The sequence below is a fragment of the Diadema setosum genome, chromosome 12, assembly GCF_964275005.1.
Source record: "Diadema setosum chromosome 12, eeDiaSeto1, whole genome shotgun sequence".
Lineage (NCBI taxonomy): Eukaryota > Metazoa > Echinodermata > Echinoidea > Diadematoida > Diadematidae > Diadema > Diadema setosum.
This window is the reverse complement of record NC_092696.1, coordinates 14,549,472-14,574,011: the sequence shown is the minus strand read 5'-3', so window position 1 is coordinate 14,574,011 and position 24,540 is coordinate 14,549,472. Positions and strand designations below refer to the sequence as shown.

The window sequence follows — 24,540 nt, the reverse complement described above, 5'->3', positions numbered from 1 at the left end:
GTACTGTAAATAATTATTCTCTCTTCACACAAGCAGAGACATACACAACCACACATATCACTTCGCATAATCACATCCCGCAACTATTAAACGCATAATTTGTAGACAATTTGCTCCTGACACTAAGCAATGGCACATTAAACGTGATGACTGTCATTATTCTCGTTTTTCAGAAGATTGTAGTATCGCTTGTGTTTCACTATTATACGTGTGTGTGCGTGTGTGTATATATGCATAATGTTATTGATATACTGGCATAAGTAAGTTCTTGGAGCTGGTATGAATTGAACTGCAAACTGATGACAATGAAATCTATAAAATACATGAAGCAATGCTATATTTTTTCACTGTTCATTTATCAAGTTCAACTATATACATCTGTATTTCTAATAAAACTGTTTGGCTGTGAAAGACCAATTTTTACGTTGTAATTAACATCTGTTTTGTTTCCTTGAGGCATACTTCGCAAGGGTTTATGAAACTTTTTACAACTTAACTCCTTTTCTTTATGAATGATGAATATCATTTGGCGATGATCTCAGCAATTAAGGCATTTTTTGCAGAGTATCAAATTAGACAATGTGCGATTTAAACATGTTAACACGTAACAGTTGTCATTTCCTTTCCTTTTGGTAGGGAGCGTGGAAAAAGTAAAACGCCGCACACATTATCCAGAATGTTTTGATAGAAGAATGCCACTTATCAGTAGATAACGAACACACATAAAGTGGTATGCCCCATGAGAAATTTGAATTCAATTAACAGGCAATACAGTATGTCTTTCGTCAGTAACTCGAAGTCGGCAAATTATGGAATACTTACATGTATTTGCTATTTAATATCTGAGAAAAAAAAACTACCCAAACAATGATTTTGTTTCTATGACAGTGACCTGTTTGACGTATATAAAAGTCAGCATCTTGGTCTCAACACTCATGATACACAAATAATAGCATCTACATATTATATGAAGGACAAGGGTTTATAATGAAATCTTAATTCTAATCCTAAGGCAATCGCTCACTTTTGCGAAGAATACTTGTACGCCTTTAACCTTTTCTATGCCAATGATGTAGATGTGCACAATTTTTGCACACATACCTTTGGACAGAAAGTTACTCTGGCATTCAGAGATTTAACAATGTTAGATAATTATCATTCAAAAATTAATAATTTTAATAGTAGCAACTACAGTTACTATCTATACTTCAATCATCCATCACAATTCATAACTGCCATGATTGCACTATACGTTTGTAGTTGCACAGTCTCGATATGTATATGGAAACATAGTACTCATTGCATCCGTTTATTGTGTTTGCATTGAGAAGCAAGGTAGGTCTAATAATGATTTATCTCATTTTGTGTTTAACGTCCAAAACCTGCGTCTACGCCAATAAGAGAGAACGGTGTATAAGGGCTGCCATGGAATAAAAATTACCTGATTTACTTTCCAAAGTTAACAAACGTTGGTGAAAGCGTTAAAACGGTGAAATATTATTCTTTGAGTGCGATGCGTCCACTAGTCAAATAATATGGAAGGACTACAAGTAACTACAGCCATTACCCACTCATGGCATACTCAAGTAAACAAAGTGATGACGCCCCAACTTATCAAGTAAATGGGTACAAATATCTTCTCCGTAAAGGTCGTTACTTCTGCGTTATTAGAGCTGTCGCGACAGTGAACATCAAGGCATACAAACAATCAAAAGATATCTTAGAACACAGAAACATTATCAAAAAGTGCTTGCTTCATTTTCTACGCGATTCGTTCTTGAATAAAATTAAGACAAGCAAGTTATCATACTGTTCTATTTTTAGTCTGAATAATGGAAATCACATCATTCCTAGTGTGGGAGAAAAACAGGAATAAAAGGAGGAGACATTAACTTGATCGGTAGATGGTATGGGTGATGCTTGAAGTACACTTTAAAAAGAAGATTTTTCTTTCTGAGAGTCGTCTACGACCGTATTTTGCGGCTGGGCAGGCAGCCCTGTCACTACGGGCCCAAGAGGTGGTGCTACCTCGGTTGGATTGGTGACGGTGTAAGGTGTCATCGGTACATCTTCGCTGCCGTTTGGACGGGTAGACGACACAGGCCCCATGACGGCGGTGTAGTTCGGAGGCGGTGGGTAGAAGGCCGCTGGTGCAGGCTGCGTCGGATATGCAGCTGAACCTTGTACTGCAGTTCCGGTGGCGGATGGATAATTTCCACCGCTCACGGTGAAGGCGGCCACTGTATTCTGCGCCCCAGATGTCTTCTTCTTTGCCGACGCACACGCAACGATGATAATGGCGACGAATGTAACAATGATGACCAACGCAATTACAACGATGATAGCTATCAACCAAGTTTCAAGACCACTGGAACCTGTAAAATATTGAACACAATTTGTTTTTGTTTTCAGTTCTTACTGGCATTAAAGAAATGTAGCAGAAACACAGGAAACATTAATTGTCCATGAACATTGAACCTCCGATGAGTAAATCGGACACCATTCGTGATTTTTGTTTTAAACATCAAGGTACAACAATGTCGTTCCACACCCTCCCCAAGAAAAAGAAATAGAGTAGTATCGGCCAAAATAAAACAAAATAAGATATGAGAAACTTTAAAATAGTTTCACTTTCTAACATGATAAAACAACATTTGACTTTCTCGTTTCAGAAAGCAGGGGGGGGGATGGCACTGCCTTTACCATATTTCAATAGCAAGTTGACGAAATGTGTACACTTTTTAAGAAATATGAAATTTGATGAAATTCTTACTTTTCTATGTTATTGTTGCCAAGATCAGAAGTCATTAAGTGTAGAAGTCTCCTTATCCAGCGATGATAGCACCCAAACTTCACAAATTCTAAACTTTTGAACTAGTTGTTCAATATTCCTTAAACTGTCGCTGATATAATTTACTAATATTGCTGCTTTCCCTCAATCTCATTGATATTTGGACCATGATTTTCTTAAAGTGTAGTCTTAAACATGTTGTATAATGTAACCAGTTATAGTATGCCCTTGGCAACGGCACTATATTGTACGGTGGTGTACATGCGCGTACAATATAGTGCCGTTGCCAAGGGCATACTATAACTGGTTAAACTGCCACATAGTCCTACCCCATAACACAACAAAACACATACTTTATTCATAGTATAATAATATACAAATGTATTATAGTAACAGCCACATTGACTAACTTGGGGTTGTGGCGCTGCACTTCACCCCAATGTCTTCACTGTGTGTACAGTCGTTCTCGCCCCAAGTCCGATGGGGACAATCGGCCAGGCTGCTCTCGTGACCGTAGCAATCGACGTCATCGAGGTGGATGGGGCCGACACCGCTTGCGACGTAATAGTCGTCATCGACGACGTAGGAGAAGCCGAGCTGGCGGCAGACCACTTCGGCGTCGGAAGCATCCCAGTAGTCATTGCACACGGTTCCCCACTCGTTGTTGTAGTAGATCTCCACTCGGCCTTCATAGGAATACGATCCACCGGCCAAGCGGATGTTTCCTTCGTCACCTGTTTAAAGCGGCACAATTTTGTTGAGGATTGAAATCGATCATTTCACATCTGAGTTCTTTTATCTCAGTTGACGAAGTAAGTCTAGCATCTAAACCTCATCCTTTCTCAGTTGTTAATGCTTGGTAATAGAAGGATAATATTTTGCAACGACCAGACTAAAAGAGTGAATAAATTCACAACGTAATACTCTCCTTTCTCTCAGTTATTATCTATCCACCATCGTTATCATTACGACAATACCGTTCATGTGTAAATGTCTTCTATTTGTCTCCCTCTGTAAATGTTATTTGTTAAGATCGCAACTGCTGATCTGTGAATTAATGAACATGTAGGAGAAAAAGAACCACTCGGACTTGAACATATCATCTACTGCTTCCCAGACAGCGACACTACCATCAGTCTGTCCGTGTGTATTCTGTTTCATTACCATAGAGCCCCCCGTAGCACTTGATTCCAGCAGGGGTGTTTAATGGACAGTAGATCAATTCCGCATTGTGGTAGCAATCGCTGAGTTTATCCTCACTCCCGTAGCAGACGACGGATGTTAACAGTACCGGTAGCCCCTGCGTCGAGCCGTAGTTCGCGTAGCTGGTGGTTCCACTCTCGAACCCAAGTTGACGGCAAACAACCTGCGCGTCCGTGTCGCTCCAGTACGAATCTGAGCACACGGTCCCCCATTGACCGCCGGAATAGACCTCGACCCGGCCCTCCCTAGGATTTGAGCCTCCGGACAACCGTACATCTCCCTCGGATACTGGAGAAAGGTAGGGGAATGTAAACATGGACTGCCAGATACTTCATCTTCCTGGTATGATGGTGTATCTGTAATTATCGATTTCTATCGTGTCTTTTTGATATATTATAAGGTTTCAAAAAGGTGAACAAGCCTTTTTTTTTGTCTTTGAGCACTTTTTTGTTTTGTTAAGATACTAGTATTGGTTTTAATTCCTCAAATTTTCAATAAGGCTTTTAAATGCTAAACTTATAGATGATTACTGCTAAAATATTGCATAATTGGATTTGCAATGAATTCGTTCAGTTACCTGTGGTATTTGTGTGTGTGTGTGTGTGTGTGTGTAACCTTCCATATGATTATCAAGGGATGTAATTTCAAATAACACCTACAGGCAATGGTTCGCATTTTTGAAATCTTGTACGCATGGTACTAGTACATAATTATCCGCTTTTTTTTTTTTTTTTTTTTGGTTAAAGTGATAAAAATGTTCGTGCGTTTATGGTTTACGTTTAAACACTACATGAATGAAAGATAAATTGGTTGCCCGCAGGCATATTCCATGGATTATTAAGTGTCAGATTAATATCTTAATGTTTTGTAATAAAAATGAAAATATGTTTTAATAACTACATCCTGTTCGAATATTACAGTTGCACCCATAGTATTTAGAATGCTCAAAAGAATGATTCATTTTACTTTCTGTATAATTTTTCTTTTGTTTCTAACAAAAATGTATTTAAATGTTTTATCCCCTGCACACACCTTTTTATTTTTCCCAAATTTAACATAGATGTCTTTACCTAGATTACCGCAAATGACGCCGGCGTCTTCCGAATGGGTGCAGTCGTGGTTGAACCAGCCATCAAACTGGCAGTCACTCAGCCGTTGTTCGCTGCCCGAGCAGGCAACTTCATCCAGCCAAATGGTTTGCGTGGTATTTCCCCGCCCGAAGTAGGCCGACCCCGGGGCGCCCGAAGCTTCGCGGTATCCGAGCTGTCGACATACCACGGCTGCATCGTTAATATCCCACCGGTCGTCACATACTGTACCCCACTCCCCGTTGTGGTAAATCTCCACGCGCCCTTCACCGGCCACCGCGCCACCTAGGAGGCGAATTTCTCCATCTACATAAGAGATGATTAACAGACAAATTTATGCTTGCCTGATAGTCATCTATGAGCTCAGATATGGAAAACAAATCAATCAAAAGTATGAGCTCCCCCGTAAAGAAATTTACATAAGCTCCAGTGGTTCTTATCAGCTCCCCTCTGAGACACAAGCTAATACTGAAATTATACAATAAGTAGTATTATATAAAATTATATCATAAATTATGATACAATAATATATTAGGAACTATTAGGAGCTATAACATCATTATAGTTCCTAGGACGTTTTCTATGTGTGTGTGTGTGTTTTTTTTTTTTATATGAGTATTAGGGGACTAGGCTCCAATGTTGTATGTGTTTTCGTACAACGACGACAACAATAACAAGTATGCTTATATATCAGTTTACTTCACATCTGTGTCTTTTGTTTTCTTTTCGGGAATTAACACTAAAATGATTATGAAACAAAATGTAATCATTTTTGGGGCTTTCATTACACTGTTACATATGGGTGACCAACAAGCAATCCCATAAATCGTCGAAAACAACACTAAAACCACAAATATAATAAGAAAGTACGTACGTTGTACTGAATCAATATTGTCTCATTAGAAATTACCTCCCCGTTACAAGAAGAAATGAAATATAATAATAAACACAATTAAAGACAAAACCATGTAATGCAACAGAAACCAAGATATACGACCATCTATCAGTGTTATTGACATATCTGTTCAAAACACTTGTCTGCTGCAAGAACACACGTTCTCATGTTGACAGTTAAAAAAAAAAAGTGGTTGCGTTTTCTTGTGCTGTGTCAACTGTCCTTAATTAAAACGCACTGACTGCTGCATTATTTATCGTCAAAATCATTACTTTTAGCTCTTCTCAGATTTTTTCAGCAGAGTGCATGTATATTAGACTATTTAAATGTTTATTTGTACAGTTAGTATTACTTTATTCTTTACTGAATATATCGATTGCTGCTACATATTGTCTTTAAGAAGTAAGCACTTTGTTAGAAAATGTCAAGTGAAAAATGACAGCAACAAGTTTGACAGAGGTAAATGTACTACTTTAAAACATCTCAGAGAGGTACGAAAGGTCTGACATGTAATGCCAGAAGCATATTATGTGTGTCCTTGCGCTACACCCCCCCCCCCCCAAAAAAAAAAAAGAAGCCAGACGTGCATCTTTAGGTAAGGGCATATTCTGAAAGAGCAGACTTTGAGCATTCAAATTATATCTATCTCAATTCACCCACACTATCCCATTCTATCTTAATATTGGAAAGAAAACACCCACTGTAGCAAAGAGTGTATTGAGAAAAGAGGCGCGTATGGGGTCTATTCTCAAGCGTTTAAAATTCAAGTCTTGCACCATGCAGTAAAAGGGACAAAAAAAGTGTATATAACTCCATAGCAGCAACATGACTGCATTATAAGCTTACGCTGAAACTCATGTTCCTCTATTAAAACATTTTGTCCATGACTGATATCAACTTGGCAAGTAAGTAGTATCATCTTTTAAAAAGTTATTAGAGTTGGAGGTGAATAGTGAGTATTCTTTTTAAAGAAATGAAAAGGGGCCTGCAAGGCATACCTAATCACTCCACAAAAAGGTGGTATAAAAACTGCTGAAAACACAATTCTATTCGTTTTATGATCCCTCACTGAATCATATCCCAAACAAAATGAAGATCAAAAAAAAAATATTGCTTTTCAGAATATACAAAAACTTATTATTGACTAGGTTGACCCGTTTAAACTTTTTAGAGTAAAAGAAGGACGGGTGACTTTTTGTTGGTTTTGTGATGCACAGTTACATATCATAGATGTAAAGAATGCTATAGCTAAAGTGATAATGGTAGGTATAAGCATGTCAAAGGTAAAAGGCTACAAAAAGTCGGAGATTATGATTCTCTGTAAATGACAAGAACAGTTCATGTGTCAGTTTGGTTGACTAACTCACTGTTTTTTGTTTGTTTGTTTGTTTGTTTGTTTGTTTTTTCGTTTGGAAAAACACCCTTTTTATTCTACCTACTGTGAAAAAAAAAATGGTGGCTTAAAACCGAACTGAAATTGAGGTATAATGAGTTTTTGTTTTGTTTTGTTTAGATGGACAGGCTCTACTTTTTCAACAGTTAAATGGGAAGTGCACTTGTGCACAGCAAGCTACTTTAATCTTTCAAAGCTTCAAATCGTCTCTCCCTTCCCTATGAAGCTGCACCTCCTTAAACTCTCTCTTATTTTAAGCACTTCGGAATGGTTTGGAATTGTTCAATGTTAACAAAGTGATTGTAATTCTAAACCTTAAACTCGTTTAAACTAAGAACAATAATGGAAATTCATTTTTATTTTAGCCTACTTCTGGGGGGTTTTGAGCTGGGTGGCTATAATGTGAACTACTGTTCAACAATGTTCAACCATGTGTTGTTTCTTTGATACTTTGCCTGTAATATTAAATTGGATTAAGTTTTACTTTTATTCTTCAACATATCATTATACACTTCGCTCTCTTGTTTTGTAATGAAGAAACAATGTTGACAATTCATCGTTAGATGAGAACATACAACAAAAAAGCGAAACATCATACTGGCTTAATTTACATTGTAATCAATCAATGAAGGGAATAGCATGTAGAGTACAATATTTCTATATTTGCAATGATAACCAGGTACTGACTATTAATCTTTGAAAGACTGTATGATTGGGAAGGAATAGATGTGACAAACCATTACAATTAATTAGACATGATCTTCGAGTGGATGAAAAAATAGATTGGCGACGCCTATCATGAGGGAACGAGGGTCTTTATTGATCAACATTGGCCTAGCAGGTAAAGAAACTCATCAAAAATAGCATGACTGTAAAACAAGTATGAATGATGATTGTACATATTTTTTTCTGCAATTTTCAGTGGAATATTTCTCGCCATTGGTGTGGTATAGGCTAGATCATGGACACTGATTGTTCAAAGCAGTTGACATGACTCAGCATATTGCAGCATATGCATAATTAATATCTTTAGCTTTAGTGTTTTTAGGTAGTGAATATAAACGAAAGGTTAACTAACCTACACACAAAACAAGCACATGGTATGTGATGTCGCCACAGGCAAACGTAAGAACACTCGTTGTCTGGTTCCATACTCACAAAGCAGTACCAGTCAAATATAAGCTTTGAATTACACAGCAAAGACCAATCACCTATTGTTCGGAACTGTGTTTTCACGATTGGCTATGATGACGTTTGCTGTAAAATTGATATTGAATGATAACTCCGTCAATATAGTGATGAAAATACGCAAAATATCCTCTACGAATTCGTATTAATCAACGTTACCATTCTGCGCTGCTGCTGATCCCAGGAGAGCTATGTGCATTAACAAAATGGCGCACTTTTCCATTCTGCCAAGAGGCCTGCAAAACAGTGTCTTTCGGCGGGATCTGTATATTCTTCTGAGACACAGTGAACGCAGTGTAGATCAAACATGCAAATGTGCCTTGACCAAAGCGATCATATTAACTAAAAGTCATCATTCTTCATTCTCGCGTCGTTTTACAAACACACTTTGAACCTCTTACTATACAAGTAAAAAGGCAATGTGTCGGGTGTACGCCCTCGGTATATGTGCACGTACCAGTCGTACAATCATTTGTGTGACGCTGTTTGACAATACCTTTCTGTATGCAAGATGTATGCTCAAAAATTTGCCCGACCTCTCCAAATGTTTACTCGAGGCAAATTTTTGGGAAAAAATAGTATATTGGAAAGGTTACGCTTCATTATATTATGATTATCTACGCATGTATATATATATATATATATATATATATATATATATATATATATACATATATATATATATACATATATATATATATATATATATATATTGATATATATATATATATGTATATATATATATGTATATATATATGTATATATATATATATAAAATCATGTGCGTGTGTATGTGTGTGAGTGTGTGTGTGTGCGTGTGCATGTGTATTTGAAAATGCAGTTTGTTATCAAGTCCATATTTTTCATCGTGATTTATCATTATGTTGACATTGTTTCATTCTAAAATATTCTGAATGCACTACTGACTTACAATGTTGATATCAATATAGGTGTCGGTTTTGAAGAATAGAATAAAATTTATTATACGTTTTAAACTTGAAAATGGATTGAACAACAAAGAAAACATAATAATTATAGTGCTTAACCTTCAAATCTTTAATAACAGATAACTTTAATGTACAAGAAGGAGTCAAGGACAAATAACGACTATAATTATTAATGTATGCGGATATGAGTGGGCTTACACATACACAGACACGCGCACCCTCCAACCGCTATACATCGCATTATTTACAAGAAACAAACAATACCATCCACTGTACCTCTGATTTTCAGCTGGTATGGAGAAAGTTCAAGACATAAATGTTCAATAGCAAATGTTAAAAAATAGATGAGGAGTGCTTTTGACAAGGTTCTGCAACCTGAAGAGAATTGACATGTAGTCATACATTAGCCAGTGCTAAAAGAGTCTCATGTGCGGTCAGTTTTTTAGTAATTCGGAAAAAAAAAAAAGTTTGTTCTGGCTGTTGTAATAAAAGTATAATTCAAATCAGCATTTACTTTTGATAATCTGACCATATGAACGTGATATTGGAACAATCTAGAAAGGTAACATATCAGGAGACCACAAATGAGACAAGAGAATTTACTTTAGATGTTCCAACACCTTGATGAATTCCTATTAAAGATTCTGTCGTGACATAATGCATTGTTACACTTCCTTTATCTTCAAGGTTCCAACACCAAAAGTAATTAAAGATTCCACGGGAAATCGTATTATTGCACCCTTTTTATAAATCAACGCTCTCAACTATAGACTGTCATGCTATAGACACAGATAATTATGTAATTTTCATTTGTGTATTATATGGGACATACATCCATCATGCAAATAATGGCGATGTGTAAACACACACACGCACACACACACACACACACACACACACATATATATATATATATATATATATATATATATATATATATATATATATAATATATAATATGCATATATGTGATAATAATAATTACGAATAATAGATGGCGCCCAACGATGCCGGTGTGACGTACGCCGGGTTACCGTGTGGTGCGTCACATAACTGCACATGTACATGCCTCAAATAAAAAGAGCAAGCTGCGAAATTTAAAGAAATGCCTTTTTTTTTGGGGGGGGGGGTTAAAACAACAACAATCACAAGAGCACAGACACGTCATTATTTTGTTTACTGTTCTTTACATAGTGGCCGCACACTACTGATTTTCTCTTTTTTATTTGAATCTATTTCTCGCCACTGTGTGTATGTGTTTGTGTGAGTGTGTGCGCCCGCGTCATGTTACCACTTTTGCCGAATGACCAGTGAACTCTTACACTTGGTAGTTTGTTAAATGATTATTTATTTCGCAACTTTGTACGAGTACATTTTATAGTATTAATAAATGCAGCCCCTAAATTCTCATTTCCAGCCTTTAATAAAACAAGATGACTTTTCTTTTCTACTGTGGCATTATGTTACATACATACCATTATTTTTGACAATTGTAATTTTATAAACATGCATGTTATTTTGATATCCAAAAAAAAAATGAATGATGAAAATAATAATTATATATATATCATGCATCTGTACTCATATTCCTGGACATCTAATTTGTGTGCGTAAATGCACGTGTTCAAAGCATTTTTTTTTCCTGCAATAGTGTATAATGTATGTATAAATCATAACTCATACACTGGACAACAGAAAGCCATTGAAGTGTTCTAGGAAATCTTTATTGATATTAATTAGGCAGAATACTAATATATTTCAACAAGTCACACAAACTTTTAAAATGAGTTTATTTAAAGATGCTCCATAAACAAAGAAAACTATACAGACGAAATCACACTGAAAGCATCAAGGACGTACACGAGAAATACACTGTATTGTTAGTTGATCCCAGAAAGAATATTACCTATACAAGTATATGCATTTACATGTCGTATATACATATATGTATTTTTTTATATACCCTGTATGTTTTCATTAGCTAAGGCTTACAAAGCTAAATTTGCAGATGACATACAATGTATTTCATGTTTGTATTTCGTCATTACTTCACGTATCTTTGATTTTCAAACTGCTGCCATCTCAGGTACTTTCCTTACATTAATTTCATTCATTACTTTTTGGTATGAAAAACATAAATACGACATGAATTATAAAAGTATTCACTTCCAGATCATGTAGATCCATTTTTACAAAATGAAAGTTGCATATTACTACATTACAGATCAAACTTATATTGATCTACAGTATAGCTGTATTTCCGATTCAAACTATACACGCTTTTACACACACACACACACACACACACACACACACACACACATACACACTCACTCACTACACGCAAGCACGTATATCACCTAAACTGTTTAAATGATTTTTTTTTAAGGCGTCAAAAGGCTCGTCATGGTTGAGAATCAGTAGCAGCATACATCCATTAATCGAAAAATATCTTACAGATGTCTGCTGTGTTTCTACACAGAATGCAAGACGTGAAAACAGATTTAACAAATTATTTCCTTACGCAAACATTAAAAATACAAGAGGTATTGAAACACAACGATTTCATTTCTTGCAGATGTTGAATACGAGTCGAATACTTATCAATTTGATGAAAGTATGTAGGGCATGTAGGTGAGCAAATCCGATAATAAACAAGGGAAATGGTATTCATTTGACAGCCGAAGCACTTCTTTTTGAATACACAAAAATAAATTACCTATGTATTTTATTTTTCATGTTACAGACTTATTCATGTAAAAAACAAACAAGCACACACAAACATCAATGCCTACGCATGCACACACATTCAGATTAATCAAAATGTAAAAATTGCTAAATAACAGCTCCTAGATGATAACATTTCAGTTTTGTAAAAACGTCTTGTCCGTGTTTGTGTTCCTCTCCTGTAAATGCATGGACCATGCATAGGCAATGCTGAACTAGAATTTACAGATTGATGTCCAACACAACAGGTATACTGCAAAATTACATAGGGGGTTTATCGAGGTGGAAAAAAAATGATAAAAAAAAAACATAAATGTCGCTACGGTGACTGGTATGCCTCCGCCAAAATGCATGGTTCTCCTAATACGTATGTAGTACAATGTCTTGACAACGTGTGATAACAGTTTCACATAATATATTGGCAAAATATGGAAATGACAGGGTTGTCACAAATGTGCTGAATGTTTCTTGAACTAGGTTCAATTGGAGTCAGAGTCCATGCAGGTATTTGGGGACTTGAGATTTGTACTTGACTTCTGACCCTTTTAAGTTTATGCATCGAGTAATTTACAAGGTTTGGAAAAAAAAAACGAAATTTCAGTATCAAATGGTGAAATATAAGTATTTAAACCTAGCCTTTGACCCTTGAAAATGGATTGAAAATGGAAATAGTGACATTTTGAGCATTTGACCTTGATATTTTGACCTGTGACCTTGAGCATGTGCACCTAAAAATTGTTTGGCACAACTTCGTTCACTCATAAATATACATGACAAGTTTCATTACGATACCCCAAACGGCTTTTTTTTTTTTTTTTTTTTTGTAATGCTGTCCAAGAAATTGATTACGGACGGAAGGATGGAAGGACGTAATGTCTCCGGCACCACTTTGTGGCGGAAGCATACATAACACACTTGATAAAGGGATCCCATAGTTTTGGTTGAGACCCACGAGCTCAGGTTTCTCACTTTTTTGAGAGAGAGATAGCGAGAAACCCTTTTTTTTTTCTTTATGAAATGTGAGAGACATGTAATTCCAAGAGAAATTCAACGTTTGAGTTGAAAATTGGTTCTGAAATGGCTGAGGTATCCAAAACAGAGCGATCCTAATAAAAGGTGGGATCAACCTTTTCATTACGATCACTTTGTTTTACTTTGATTTTGGATGTGTCATGTGATTTTCATCAAAAAATATGGAATTCTTCTCAGAATGATATGGTCGGTACTATTTCATAAAATGGGTTCTTGGTATCTCGCAACAAGTTAAAGGCCCAATTTTTATCTTCGCCGGTATACCAACCATCCCTATAACATGTATTGTGTCCTTCTGTATTCATATAGTAGCTCTTCGAATAGGAAGGGAAGTAGAGAGTCTTATAAAGAGAGAGGGTGTCTTGCTCTGACTTTGGTTCCTTTCAGATGGCGTGCGGCTTCCTTTGTCAAGACAAGGCGCCAGTTGCCCTACATGGTGGCAGCTGCATGAGATATGAGAGATACCTCTCCAGTGGGCGCATTAGAAGCTGGTGCCTAGAAATGCGAAGGATTGGTAGCGGTGTACGGCACCATCGGTATGATTATTAGGGAGCTTTAAATTTTAGACGCGCGGACGTTCGGAGGAAAAAAAAAAAAAAAACATGTTCTGAGCATGCGCGCACGCGTCAAGTCGATCTATTTTTAGCTTGCGTCGCCTGAGTTTTTTCACTACACGTACTGGGCTATTTTTACGTCCGCACAGTTTGCAACGTAGAGAGCTACTTCATGCACCAATCATATTATGGGGGCGTGATTTTATTTTTATACGTTGCGTCCCAGCGTAATCTACAGCTATTTTTCAACACGACGCAGGGGAGAGGAGAACGTCCAACGCACTCGTCGTCTCAAACGTGCGCGCGTCAAAATCTAAAGCTCCCTAATATATGGGTGGACGACGCAGGCCCCATAACGTAATTAGGAGGACCCAAGTAATGTCGTCATCATGCCATGCTGAGGGGCAAAAACTGCATACTAGTATATGGGGACTCCAATACGCGTGGTCAAGCGGGTAGCCTTACGTGTACATACCCGTGATAGTCAGGCGGGTATGTGGCACCCATACCGCGCGCTTGAGCCATGCGCGTAATAGACTAATGATTCATTCTTTGTCCCTCAGCCAACGCGTCATTTGACGTCACGGACCCTCGTCTATACATTCGCTGAAGCTTGCTGAGTCGGATAGATCGCTGAACCTTGAACTGCACTCTAAGCCACGGAGGAGGGATAATTTCCGCAGCTCACAGTGAATGCGGTTACAGTATTCTGTGTCCTAGCTCTCTTCTCTTTCGCCGATTAACCGGTGAAGGTAAAGATGGCCACCAACGAAATTGCAAGGATGATAGCTGTCATCCGGGTTTTGAGTCCCTGAGAGGCTGAATATGAACAGACAAGTGAAGTAGGTTAACTGTAGTTGTCATATTTTCACAATAACTTTCCAATGACAATGAGCGTCGAACAAAAAAGTCTCTTGAACTCATATCATTCACTATCCCCTTATAGCGGAAAGTGTTTATAACACCTCCAAACATTCAATACCTTTGAAATAAGCATAAACAAAGAGCAAAGAAAAATATAATGTCTGACGGAACAAGCAAGCCAAAACAAAGAAAAAAAAAGACTGAAAAACGGAGACTTGAAATCTCTCAGTGTCTTCATACATTCAAATACATGTAATCTACATTTCCGTGTAATTTCTGTATGCAAATGAGGACTGGGAATAGGAATGCACACACGTATTGTGTTGTCTTATTTTTACTGTCTTTTGTTTTGTTGCAGTTTGTGTTTGCTTTGGTTTGTTTTCCTTTACATGATGCACTTTCCATGTATTTGTATTTGTTCTCTATTAAACGATCAACAATTCTCTTGATATTCGACCAATATCTTCACCAGCTCTTTGCATTTCACTTCTAGAAATGCAAAATTTCCTCGTCTAGGAGGAGGATTTACCCCTTCCACACCCTTCCATTTCATCGGTCCATCTCCGTATGGACCTAAAACACAAAGAAGACACAGACACGGAAAAGTAGGTGATAGATATATTAGCTTCTAACAATGTCCTTGATTTTACATGGTTTTAACTTTTGGACTTCCTTTTTTTTTTTCAAATATTCCTTCAGTCAGTGCCCTCTAAATTGTTGGATTTCACTTCTAAGAAAGCAAAGTTAATTTTCGCTCATGTGCAGGAAGCGGAATAACCTCTCCCCAAACCTTCCTCTTTGACAAATCTCTTTTAATGGTCAATGGATGCAAAAGCTCCTCGTCTAGGAGGGGAATGCTCGCTGTCACATCATCCTCCATCTGTCTATCACCGTATAGACTTCACAGTACATGTGTGTTTGTGTGTGTGTGTGTGTGTTTGTGTGTGTGTGTGATTTTTTTTTACGATCAAGGTGCTTTGAATCATTCTGCAAAACAAATTAGCAACAATAATTATCTTTGCCGAACCCTGATGACAGAAAAGTTGATGTTTTATTTTACGAAGTACTAAATATGAATTGTAAGTACCATCAAACAGGACAACTATTTCATTATAACAACACCGAAAAGTAAGGTCCAGTCCTTAGTGGGTTAAACACACAAGCACAGCTTCTGTAGACCATTACGGAGGAGAGGAGAAGGTGGTGGCGGCACAACAACATGTCACAAGTATCATACCAAACAGACAGATCACCACCACAACACCAGATTTAAGTATATGAACAAAATCTATTCCTCCATTCGTCTTAGGCGCCAATGCTCCCAGTCTCGATTCATCCTCTGCTCCAAATTCGGCCGAACAGACCCCACCCACTTTGCACAATGCATATTCACGACAGTATAGATTAATTAAGCTCATCCAACGGGAACATAGTGGTTAGATGAAACTTACCACCGGTGAGGCTACACCTGAGTCGAACGTCTTCACTGTGATCGCAGTTGCTGACTCCCCACCCAGAGTGAGAACAATCGGCCAGCCTGCTCTCGTGGCCCAGGCATTTGACGTCGTTGAGATGGATAGGCTTAGAACCAGTGGCTGTCTGGTAGACTAAAGTGTTCAACTCCTCGACGTCCGCGAACCCAAGTTGGCGGCATACGACTAGGGCATCGGACAGCCCCCACTGGTCATCGCACACGGTCCCCCACTTGTTGTTGTGGAAGATCTCTAGCCGACCCTCTCGGGGGGAGGAACCACCAACTAGTCGAATGTTTCCTTCCTCATCTGTTAATCCGCTGTCTGCGGGAAACGGGTGCCCCTGTTCTGAAGCAATGGAAATTCGAGTATGATCTCTGAAGCAACTGGTTAAATGACCACCAATGCTATGAAGTTCATTGGCGTTAGTTAGAATACAGTCCGACCCCTTCTATCTGGCCTACGTTTATCCAGATCTCTCTATTATATTTTTTTAATCTATAATTAGGGAGGAGGATGGGATTTCAAACTGAATCAGAAATCAAACACAAACCCGCATTAATCACATTTTATTCACGACATAATAAACACACATTTATATCTAGTTTTCATCTAAATAACATTTCATTTCATTTCATTTTTCATTTCATTTCATTTATTTCATTCCTTCTTTCTTTTTCGTCAAACACAACACGAAATGTATCAGAAGATATAACATAGGCATGTATTCGACTTTACATGGTAGATAATGGTTAACAAATACGAAATTATACATGCATACCGGCAAAATACAAAGTTATGTTTGGAGGGAAAAAAAAGAGAAAGAACTGAGAGGTTCCCTGAAAAGCATGCTTGTAAATTGTGAACCACTCAAAGGATTCTTGTGAATACATTAAACTTTTTTTTAACAAAGACAGGAGAGAACAAGACAGTAGAAACACAAGGACATTACATGACTTTACAGTAGGGTATACCATGACAGTAATAAAACACAAAAGAATAATGGAAAGAAAGGAGAGAAAGAAAAAGGAAATGAAAGGAAAAGCCAACACGCTGAAAAGGAAAAGCCAACATACGATTAGACACTCAATACCCCCCAAATCACCGCAAGAACATGGACAGAAAACTCTTCTGTACATGGTATTTGACATCGTTCTTTGAGCAAAATATCAGACAATTCAGAAGGCAGATCAGCAGACAAGGACGTGACGTGTTCACGCAAAATATGTTCATGGAGCTACCATTGGGAATGCAGCTGCGTGTAATAAACACTACAGTGAGTCTATCATATCCGCCTTAAATCGCTTATCCGGATGAGGGCTGGTCCCGACATGTCCGGATAGGAGAGGTCCGACTGTATAGACGTGCAATCCAGAATTGACATATAGGATCTCCGTCTTTGAGCTTTCGGTCTATTTTTTAGGACACGAGTACTGATTTGATTATTATAGTATTGAGTATTAATTCATTGAATTTCTTCTGTCTTTCCTAATCATCCGGTTGCATGACTTCCGCTGCCACAAGCCACATGTGATTTCGCAATGGTGTTGAGTTCTTAAAAAGATAACGACACGTATACAGATAATGCAGTGGAATTCAGAGTTGTCTAATTAAAAATGTCGGACATGAAAATGTCCCCGGACTACATAAGTTCATTTGAGGTTTTAAGCAACGATAAAGGTATAGAAGAGAGAGAAAAAACACACATTTATTTGTGTGTTGCCCCAAAGCAGTCACGACTTGTGCACCTTCATGTATGTGTCTCAAATACTGGTGAATACACTTCTTTATAAGATTCTTATCATTTCCTGTTCTTTAGTTTTGAACAACTGATAATCTTATCGTGAAGGGTAACATTATTTAATCCTAACTGCTACGCTTCGACCAGGTGAGTTGACATAATTAATTGAGACATTAAAAATTATTGATTTCTTTGCTATATTACAATAAGTGACACAGTTGTGTGTGTTACCGAAAGCACCAACAACAACGTTATAATTTTTCTTCGTTTACAGCACGAGTTCAGAAACAATTAGTTATCACATTATTTCAAATGCTATTGATTGATAACGGAACTTAAAATACAATGGTAAGCGTGTCACGACGATAATCAAGTATGGTTTTCACTGAGCTCCAATAGATAACTGACTGAAAATACAGTACGCGACGGTAATAATGATGAAACTTATTATATAATTTAAGGAAAACAGTACTAAGCTTGAATATATGATGGCAATCATTAACTTGACTCTCATCATGACAATAATTGTAACTTACCAGAGACACCGCATCTCACCCCAACGTCTTCAGTGTGATCGCAGTTATTGGAGCCCCAAGGTTGGTGACTGCACTCGACAAGCCTGCTTTCAGAACCAATGCATTCGACGTCATCAAGGAGGATGGAACCGCTGCCGTTCCCAAAGGAAACGTTAAAGTCGACGACGCCGGGGAAGCCGAGTTGACGACAAACCACTTCAGCGTCGCTTAAGTCCCACTGGTCACCACACACCGTCCCCCATTCTTTGTTGTAGTAGATCTCCACTCGCCCCTCCCGAGAGTTTAAACCGTCGACCAGTCGGATATATCCGTAGTCTCCTGCTCGGAATAATAGAATGAAGGACAGAGGTCGACCGTGTACTAGCCCCACACCTGCTGGTGTCAGTTACGGTATGCCTACACTCGTTATCTCCATTTGAAATCACCCATTAGCGCTAGACTCAGAACATTTCTGAGCTCCCCTGCTGCCATAATTAACTACGTCATTCCTGTCACTTTTCAACCATAACATAGAAATAATACCCTTACTTCTCAAAAAGACACTCCGACAATTTACTTTACATAATTAGAGAAAAAAAAAAAGCTGTAATTTTCCCCTTGGCCTTCGTCAAAGTCTCGTTAGCACATTATTAGTAAAGCCTTATTTACTCCTTTCCCCGTACGACTCTATTCTCAGGAATCATGACAACACCTTCCCATAAATCTTCTTTGTTTACTGTATGACATCAAAGCACACCAAATGCTCTTTGCTTACACATAATGCGATCACAATATAGTCATGAGTGATCAATGTATTTATCTACAGTGATCGTAGTGATGCAGTAACCGTTTGATTAAAAACAAAATGAGAGCTAAAATCAAGTACTTTGTAGATTTTACCTTTAGAAGAGCCATGCATTTCTGTACTAATGTTTTAATATTTTTAGAGAACCTGAGCTTTTGTAGTTATCAATACGTGATTTTATCATTCAATAGCTGAAATCATTTTACTGTAGTGCTCAAATTGCTGACGATAATTATAGAGATAAGAAAAAAGAGACAATGATAAACAAAACACTACTGTGTGACATATATTATCTTTATCTGCTATAAAGAGAAAGTCATTATTTTCTTGACTACCATACATGGATAAGCGTAGTCTGCGACACAAAACAGAATCAAATGTGACAAACAATTAAATATTAGAAAGTAAAGTGAATGACAAGACTTTGAAATTGACATTTTATATTCTAAAAGGATAATGATTTGTATTAAAAACGGATGTTAAGAATTTCATAGAAAATGCTACCTGGATAATAAAATAGGAAGAAACAAATCTAATGTTGGGCTAAAAGTTTAAAGACTGTTAGCAGCACATTGGATCTAGAATAAGCTTGTGGACAGGGATCGACAGACATTTTGATAGCAGACCTTTTACTGGTATTAGGTGTTTTATAGTAGAAGTAATAATAGCAGTAGTAGAGGTAGTAGTAGTAGTAGCAATAGTAGCAGTAATAATAGTAGTAATAGCAGTAGTGATACTAATAACAGTAGGAGTAGAATTAGTAGTAGTAGTAGTATTAGTAATAGTAGTAGTGGTAGTGGTAGTAGTAGTAGTAGTAGTAGTAGTAGTAATAGTAGTAGTGGTAGTAGTAGTAGTAGTAGTAGTAATAGTAGTAGTGGTAGTAGTAGTAGTAGTAGCAGTAGTAATAGTAGTAGTGGTAGTAGTAGTAGTGGTAGTAGTAGTAGTAGTAGTAGTAGTAATAGTAGTATTGGTAGTAGTAGTAGTAGTAGTAGTAATAGTAGTATTGGTAGTAGTAGTAGTAGTGGTAGTAGTAGTAGTAGTAGTAATAGTACAAATACAAAGCCATAAAACTGCCAGTGAATCACTTACCTGATGTGAGACTACACCTCACTCCAATGTCTTCAGCGTGACTGCAGGAAGTAACGGAGTCCCAGCCCTGGTGAGGACAGTCAGCCAGTCTGCTTTCGGAACCCAGGCATGCCACTTCGTCAAGGTAGATAGAACCGGTACCGCTCTCGAAATATAAAATGTTAGAGTTATCGACGCCAGCGTAGCCGAGTTGACGACAGACGACCTCGGCGTCTTGCAACCCCCACTGGTCATCGCATACCGTCCCCCATTCGTTGTTGTAGTAGAACTCCACTCTGCCTTCTCGGGAGGAGAAACCATCGACTAGTCGGATGTTCCCCTCTTCTCCTGTAAACAGGTATAGGATAAAGCGTATTATTCAGAGAATGCATCCCTCCTGGAAAGCACACAGTGTCTCCCACTGTGTGTTCACAATGTGTTTACAAATTCGACTTTGTCTGTAGGCCTACAAACGAATTTAACACTGTGAAGAAGATTTCACATTGTTGTTGTTGTTTTTTCTCAGAGAGAGAGAGAGTTCACATAGTAGTGTTTTGTTTCACACTGTTACTTGATGATCACAATGTGTTCACGATATTAAAGCGCTCAACTGAAACAGTGTGAAAAGATTCCACACTGTGTCCACAATGTATTCACGCTGTAGGACACTGTGTTCTTTCCAGCTGGAAAGAGTCAGGAAATGAGCCGTTGTTCTCATATTTCTTGAGAACGTCTGAACAATAATTCGAGTCTATAGGTCATGAATTTACTACCACTTAGGCAATAGTGATGGTGATAACAATAAACGACGCACTATAATACAATCAGACCTCTCCTTTCCGGACATGTCGGGACGAGCGCTCATTCGGATAACGTAAAGGATTTGGCCGGATATAGGAGGCTCATTGTTTTATACACACAGCTACCTACACAATAGTTGAGTATGAACATGTATCATTTTTTTTTTTTTTTTTTTTTTTTTTTTGCGTGAGCATGCATGTCGCGTCCTCGTCATCTGGTCTACTTGTCAGAATTTTCTGATAATTTGTTTAATAAACGATCGCCTATACCGTGTCCTGATTTTCCGAAATGTTCTTGCAGTGACTTGGGAATAGTGGTCTGAGTGGAGGTTGATTTTAGATGAAAATTTGATGTTGGGAATAATATGTAATTCATGTAAATCTGTGCAAGAATTTTGTCTGAGTTTCGAATCCAACCTTCCCCCGTAATGATTAGATTGAATTAAAAAAAAAAAAAAAAAAATCACGGCGAGATCGCATCCGGATAATAGAAAGATCGGGATGAAGGGAGGCCGGATAGGAGAGGTCGGACTGTAGTAGTATTATTGACTGTATTTGATTAATAACAAACACAGTATAATCTCAGAATGTCAAAACCTATTAATAACATTAGTACATTATATAAACAGGAAAATTTCATGTGAGAATAGGGGATATAGGTGTTCAGAATTTTTTTTCAATAATTTTCCTACAAATACAATAAATTTAAAGCAGTTCGCAAACTGCCACCCACACAATTGAGGATAATACTATGCCCCGTCAAAAAGAGCTAACGCCAGAAAAAAGGGTAATTATCACCCGTATCTGGCATCTGAACTGTGGTTCTACGAGATTACTGTTTCCCTCATATTACGCGCTGGACTGAGGAGGGATGAATTTCTCGTATAGCTCTTTGGCGAACGCCTCAAAACGAGGGGAATATAGAGCATCCGGGCACTTGAGCTTCCAGTGAGGAAAATTTGCTGTTAATGACAGTTACTCGCGGAGTAGTCTCGCGACGAGTAGCGCGCAGTGTGGTGTAGAGTTCGAACTGGCGCCGAGTGGAATGCCGGGGATTGGGAGGTTGTACAAAGTTTAGTTTGTCTACATTGTAATGATTCATTTTATTGCTCAAGATGCCTGAATTAGGTCATTATGATTATGGCCTGTCTACTTTCGGGTGATACGATATTGAATAGCCTTCACTAGAATTGTATTGCCCTCGTCTTCGACTCGGACAATGCAATTCTAGTTCAGGCAATAAATGTCGTATTCCCCCCAAGGCCAGTCCATTAATTATCAGAAGATCTTGGTATGTAATGTTTAAGAGTATAATAGGCCGTGACCGAGTCAAACGCAAACACAACGTTCGTGCACAGCACAAATAGCGTGTAAAACACATGGAAACCGATCAGACTATGGAAAGCCAATTGAAACAACATAGCATTATAACTACCATAAAGCATAAGAGAAAATGCTGAAACCGCAATTCCAACCCGACGTAGCAAGTGTATGTTTGCACAACTGAGCAAAATGTGATACTATTTGAGAGATCTTCAGAAGACGATTGGTACTTACCATAAAGTCCCCCGTAACACGTGACTTTTGTAACGTCGGAGCGAGAACAATTGTCAACTCGCGAAATAATCTTGTCGCAGTCTACAAGTCTGCTCTCTAGCCCACTGCAGATGACCGAGCTGAAATGTATTGGTATATTCACCATAGACCCGACGTAGTCCTCAATGCTGCCAGTTCCACCCTTGAACCCAAGTTGACGACAAACAACCCGCGCGTCGTCATCGTTCCAGAACGAATCTGCGCACACGGTCCCCCACTGATCGTTAGAGAAGACTTCGACGTAACCCTCTCTAGGGTTTGAACCTCCTGCCAACCGAACGTCTCCCTCGAATGCTGCAGTACACAGGCATGGGAAAAAAACGATGGCGATTATTAGTCTGGATCGGGCCCCGTTCATCATTTTGCCGTTTAAAATGTCAAGAAGGAAATTTATTGTCACTCATGATAAATAATTATATAAGCGAGGAAACCTTATAAATACTGAAACACGGCACATGACCCTGTGTAAATCTTCTGCATCTATATTACGAATGAAAGAAAGTGTTTGCATGGTCTGTTTTTTTTTTTGTGTGTTGTCGCAGTCCTCTATTATTATAGTTCGTGGAGACAAATAAAAATAAACTGGGATAGAAAGCTAAGCCAGTTTGCAGACAGGTATTGAATTGGAGTGGATTCGATTACATTGGATTTCTTCTACCCTTCAAAATAAACGCTAGAAAATAAACGAATACTATTTTGGAGAAAGTCCGAGGAACTTTATTTTTAAAATGCAGCCTCACTTCCATTGCTACACTTGACGCCGGCGTCTTCCGAGTGGAAACAGTCGCGTGTAGACCATCCGTCGTGCTCGCATAATCTCAGCTCCAGCTCGTCTCCCACGCAGTCTACATCAGCTCGCCAAATGGGCATTGCGTCGCTTTCTTCCCCGAAGTAGGCCGAACCTGGCGCATCCCATGCCTCTCGGTAACCGAGCTGTCGGCACACCACGGCTGCATCGTTGATATCCCACCCGTCATCACATATTGTACCCCACTGCCCGTTGAAGTAATATTCCACGCGCCCTTCGCTCTCCACTGGACCATTCACAAGACGAACTGATCCAACTGCATACATGGCAAGGTAAAACACAATAAAAATTAATGTAGGCTTGTTTTTTTTTTCTCTCTTCTTCTTTTTTTTTTTTTTGGGGGGGGGAGGGTCGCCAAAAACATGATATAACTAGAAATGTCGCCATGGCGACTGGTATGCCTCCGCCATACTGCATGGTTTTCCTAATAGGGTCTACAGCACCTCTTAAGAATGTGTGCTGACTGTTCACCACAATAATTACAAACTGGTAATATATCAAAATAGAAGGTTTGTCCCAAATGTGTTGAATATTCACTTTCTTTGAACTATTTGAATGAAAGGCTATTGTCTACAGGTGCAGGTATTTGGGGATTTGAGAATTTGTTCTTGACTTTTGACCCTTTTATCAGTTTAGGCATTGAGTATTTTTCAAGGTATGGAGAAAAAAAAGAGTAATTTCAGTTTTACTTAAATGACAACATTTTAACCTGACCTTTGACCCTTTACCTTTGATGGCTCTAGAATTCCCAGGAGAATCACTGTCAGGTAGAACATGCATGTACCCGGTACTAAGTTCTATGATGAGACCTTGAATCACATTCGAGATATGGAGGAAGAAGGGAAGTTTAGCACTTTCACTTGACCTTTGACCTTATGGCGAGAAACTTCCCAGAGAATCTCTGTTGGGTAATACATGTATTACATTACGCTTCAACAAGAAACCTGCAGGCACTGCAGCTGGAGGCACAGCATCTATACATGAGGTGAAATGGTTAACCTTGACCTCTGATCCCTGACCTTTGACCCATGACCCTGAAATTCCCTAGATTAT

The 24,540-nt window shown here is 38.3% G+C and overlaps 1 protein-coding gene across 1 annotated transcript in view; it reads right to left on the bottom strand.

Annotated features, from left to right (window-relative positions):
- Window positions 1–1,932: 1,932 nt before the first annotated feature.
- Window positions 1,933–24,540, bottom strand: part of LOC140235740 (scavenger receptor cysteine-rich domain-containing protein DMBT1-like) — a 50,592-nt gene continuing 27,984 nt past the window's right edge. The window contains exons 8-16 of the mRNA XM_072315753.1: window positions 23,420–23,743; window positions 22,641–22,973; window positions 20,305–20,631; window positions 18,432–18,749; window positions 16,137–16,502; window positions 5,051–5,388; window positions 3,956–4,274; window positions 3,202–3,525; window positions 1,933–2,375 (exon numbers count right to left, since the gene is read on the bottom strand). Coding sequence (XP_072171854.1) covers window positions 1,933–2,375; window positions 3,202–3,525; window positions 3,956–4,274; window positions 5,051–5,388; window positions 16,137–16,502; window positions 18,432–18,749; window positions 20,305–20,631; window positions 22,641–22,973; window positions 23,420–23,743 — 3,092 coding nt within the window. The remainder of the gene's footprint in view (window positions 2,376–3,201; window positions 3,526–3,955; window positions 4,275–5,050; window positions 5,389–16,136; window positions 16,503–18,431; window positions 18,750–20,304; window positions 20,632–22,640; window positions 22,974–23,419; window positions 23,744–24,540) is intronic.